Source organism: Daldinia childiae, assembly GCF_008694065.1.
Source record: "Daldinia childiae strain JS-1345 chromosome Unknown Scaffold66, whole genome shotgun sequence".
Classification (NCBI taxonomy): domain Eukaryota; kingdom Fungi; phylum Ascomycota; class Sordariomycetes; order Xylariales; family Hypoxylaceae; genus Daldinia; species Daldinia childiae.
In genome coordinates, this window is record NW_022984707.1 from 301 (window position 1) to 3764 (window position 3464).

Sequence of the window (3464 nt, forward strand, 5' to 3'; positions counted from 1 at the left end):
AACCTACAGCAGCATTGCCGCGAATGCCACTGCCCCTTCGACTCGGTCTGCCACCCCGAACACCGCCCACCACCCACCACAAAAACCTGCTACCGCTTATCGCCAAGGGCAACGACCACCAGTGCCCGCCCCACCTCGAGAAGACCTCCGGGTCTTCGTCCGCCTTGAAGCCGACGCTCCGGCCAGAAACCACATCGGCTACGCCATCCGAGCTCATGTAGCCAGCAAGACGGGCCTTGAGCTCAATCGAATCCCGCAAGTCTTCCAAGTGAACACCGGATGGGCCATCCGTGCCGCAGACAAACTCACCCGCGATCTCCTTGTAGAACGCCAAGCTGACTGGGCCAATGATCTCGGGGCAACTGCCGTTGAGACGAGCCAAAGATGGTACACCTATGCCGTAGACAACTGCCCCCGAAGACTTACCGACCTTTACGGAAACGAACTGAACTACGATGCTTCAGTCCGTGACGAAATAAACAACCAGACGGGACTCACGCCGGTCAGCATCCGAGTCCCTCGCCGCGACAACGAACAGCTTCCCTACAAGACACTCATCATCTCCTTCCTTGAGCCGACAAAAAGACTTTGGAGCCTATTCGGCACCAGCCGATTAGCCAGACACATCGAAAGAAACAACCCTCCCAGGCAGTGCGAGAACTGCTGGGACTACCACACACGACATGCGTGCAACAGACAAACACGATGCAAACGCTGCGGGAAGACAAACCACGCCAGTGACAGCTGTACTGCCCCCGAGCAGTGTGCCAACTGCCTCGGACCACATGCCGTGGACCTTGCGGCATGCCCGGCTCGGCCAAAAAGAGCCCATGGCCTGCTTCATCGTCTCCCCAAAGAACAACGAGCATTAATCAGACAGATGGGATCCCGCCTTTTTCAACAACACCAGGCTGCACAGCAGCGACAGCAGTCTCAGACGGAACCTAGCGGCCAGCCAGCAGCAGAGACCGTCGCAGAACAGCAACGTGCTCCAGTGGCAGTCATGGAGGTGCCTCAGGAACACGTCAACCCCCAAGCCCTGACCAATTTCTTCACCTGCACCCTACCAGTTCTACCGTCATCGTCCCCGATGCGCCCCAGGGCCGTGGAACTCGGACCGGAAACGGCGCCGAGACGCCCTCTGCCGACATCACCCAAGCGGCGCCGTGCTAATACCAACCCGTCCTCTCCATGAGTCGGCGGCCCAGGATTCACAATTCCGAAAGGAAGACGCTGAAGGTCTTCCAAGCGAATGTGGGCAAGATCCCGCCGGCCCACGATTGCGCCCTGGCACTGGCTGACTCCGAAAAATATGACATCGTCCTTCTCCAAGAACCCTGGACAGAGGCAAAGAACTCAAGATGCCTCACCAAGACTCACCCAGCCTACGACACCTACTCGCCCGTAGACAGCTGGGACAGCAATGACACGCGGCCGAGGGTCATGACATACATCCGTAAGGACTCGCGCATTCTCGCAGACCAGAAACGACCGACACTCACCCGAGACATCCTGTGGCTTACGGTGAACGGCGTCACTATCGTCAACTTCTATCGCCAACCGCACTATGACGTCTCCCTGGACGCCCTGCTGCGGTGGTCGGCGCCAGAAAGGACCCTTGTAGCTGGTGACTTCAATGCTAAGCATTACTCCTGGCAAACCGGACGACTGGAGGGTCGTGGAGAGGACATTGCTACCTGGGCAGCGGAAAACGGCCTGACTCTCTTGAATACAGCGGACGTGCCAACAAACCCGCATGGCAACACAATTGACTTGGCTTTCTCCAACATTGCTTTGGCATCCGCGGTTGTAGAAGACCATCTCGCCACGAGCTCTGACCACTTCACTCTAAGTGTCATACTTCCTGATGTTAGCCTGAACCTCCCACAGGTGCCGGGCAAAGTGCGGGTAACGACTGAAGAGGAGCTGAAACGCTTCAAGGAACTCGTTGCCGCCGGAACTTGTCGAATACCAATGGACACGGCAACAGCCTCGCAGCTTGACACACTTGCCGCGGCGCTTGTTGACCTCCTCCAGTCGGCTGCCAGAGCTGCCGGTCGCCCCGTGCGGAAAGGAACGCGAAGTGCGCCGTGGTGGTCCGACGAGTGCGCCGAAGCCGCCGCGGGATACCGCGCCATACGAAGAATTCTCCCTTTGGGATTCAGCCAGGAAGTCCAACTAGCTAGAAGAGAGTTCCAGCGTGTGGTCCGCCGCGCCAAACGGCAGTATTGGCGCAACCTCATCGACGGCTTCTCGGATAGCGCATCGGTCTACAAGGCAGTCCGGTGGCTCAAATCACCAGGAGCCTTCCAGCCTCCACCGCTTCAAATTGGCGACGATGTATACGAAACCCAGCTGGATAAAGCGAATGCGCTGAGACGCAGCACTCTTGAACGCCGCACGGCAGCGGATGACATTACTGACCCCTGGATCCCGGTCCACCCAATCCGGAAGATACCTTTCGCCCAAGAAGTCACGCTGGAAGAAGCAGAGGACGCTACGATCACGACGGGCAACACCTCGCCTGGAGCCGACAACATCACGGTCAAGCTACTACAAGCAGTATGGGACATCATTGGAGGACACGTTTGTCGCCTCTACCAAGGATGCCTATCGGTTGGCCATCACCCGAGAGCATTTCGAGAAGCAGAAGTGGTCATGATCCCCAAGCCGGGAAAGAGAAATCTGTCGTGCCCCAGGGCTTGGCGCCCTATTTCTCTGCTCTCCTGTCTTGGGAAGGGCCTCGAGCGGCTGATCGCCCGCCGCCTAGCGTGGGCATCGATTCATTATGCAGTCCTCCACCCACAGCAAGCCGGCGCGCTCCCGAAACGGTCGGCCGTCGACCTAGTCGCCGCGCTGATTCATGATATCGAAGAGGCATTCGCACGCGGAGAGGTGGCCACACTGGTCACCGCAGACATTCAGGGAGCTTTCGACACAACCATGTGCAACAGGCTTGTCCTGAGGCTCCGTGAGCAAGGCTGGCCCGACAATCTTGCGCGGTGGGCAGGCTCGTTCATGAGCGGCCGCTCCGCCAGAGTCAGGTACCAAGACATCACGACACCGACGACGCCATTGCAGTGCGGTCTTCCACAGGGATCGCCCGTGTCTCCGATCTTGTTTTTGCTCTACACGGAACCGATCTATCGGCTAGGCAATCCNGCGTCGGAATATCTCCAAGAACTCGTGAACTGGGGCGCCGCCAACGGCATTTCATTCGACCCGAAGAAGACAGAAGTCATGCACTTCTCACCGAGGAGGCGGGAAACCGAGCCACCTGTCCGCCATGGTGACGCGGAGAAGCAACCAGAGGCAGCCATGCGCTGGCTAGGCCTCTGGCTGGACAGGAAGTTGACATTCAAGACACATGTCGAGACGTGGACAGCCAAGGCCCAGGCGGTCGCCCACCACCTCCGAAGCCTAGGGAACACCCGACGCGGCGCCCTGCCGAGCGCTGTGCAGAG

The 3464-nt window shown here is 58.7% G+C and overlaps 1 protein-coding gene across 1 annotated transcript in view; it reads left to right on the top strand.

Annotated features, from left to right (window-relative positions):
* GL218_09625 (Endonuclease/exonuclease/phosphatase) overlaps positions 1 to 2472 on the top strand; it is a gene marked incomplete at both ends in the record, with an annotated part of 2687 nt that extends 215 nt beyond the window's left edge. The window contains 2 exons of the mRNA XM_033586458.1: positions 10 to 1182; positions 1413 to 2472. Coding sequence (XP_033433751.1) covers positions 10 to 1182; positions 1413 to 2472 — 2233 coding nt within the window. The remainder of the gene's footprint in view (positions 1 to 9; positions 1183 to 1412) is intronic.
* Between the last annotated feature and the right edge of the window lie 992 nt (positions 2473 to 3464).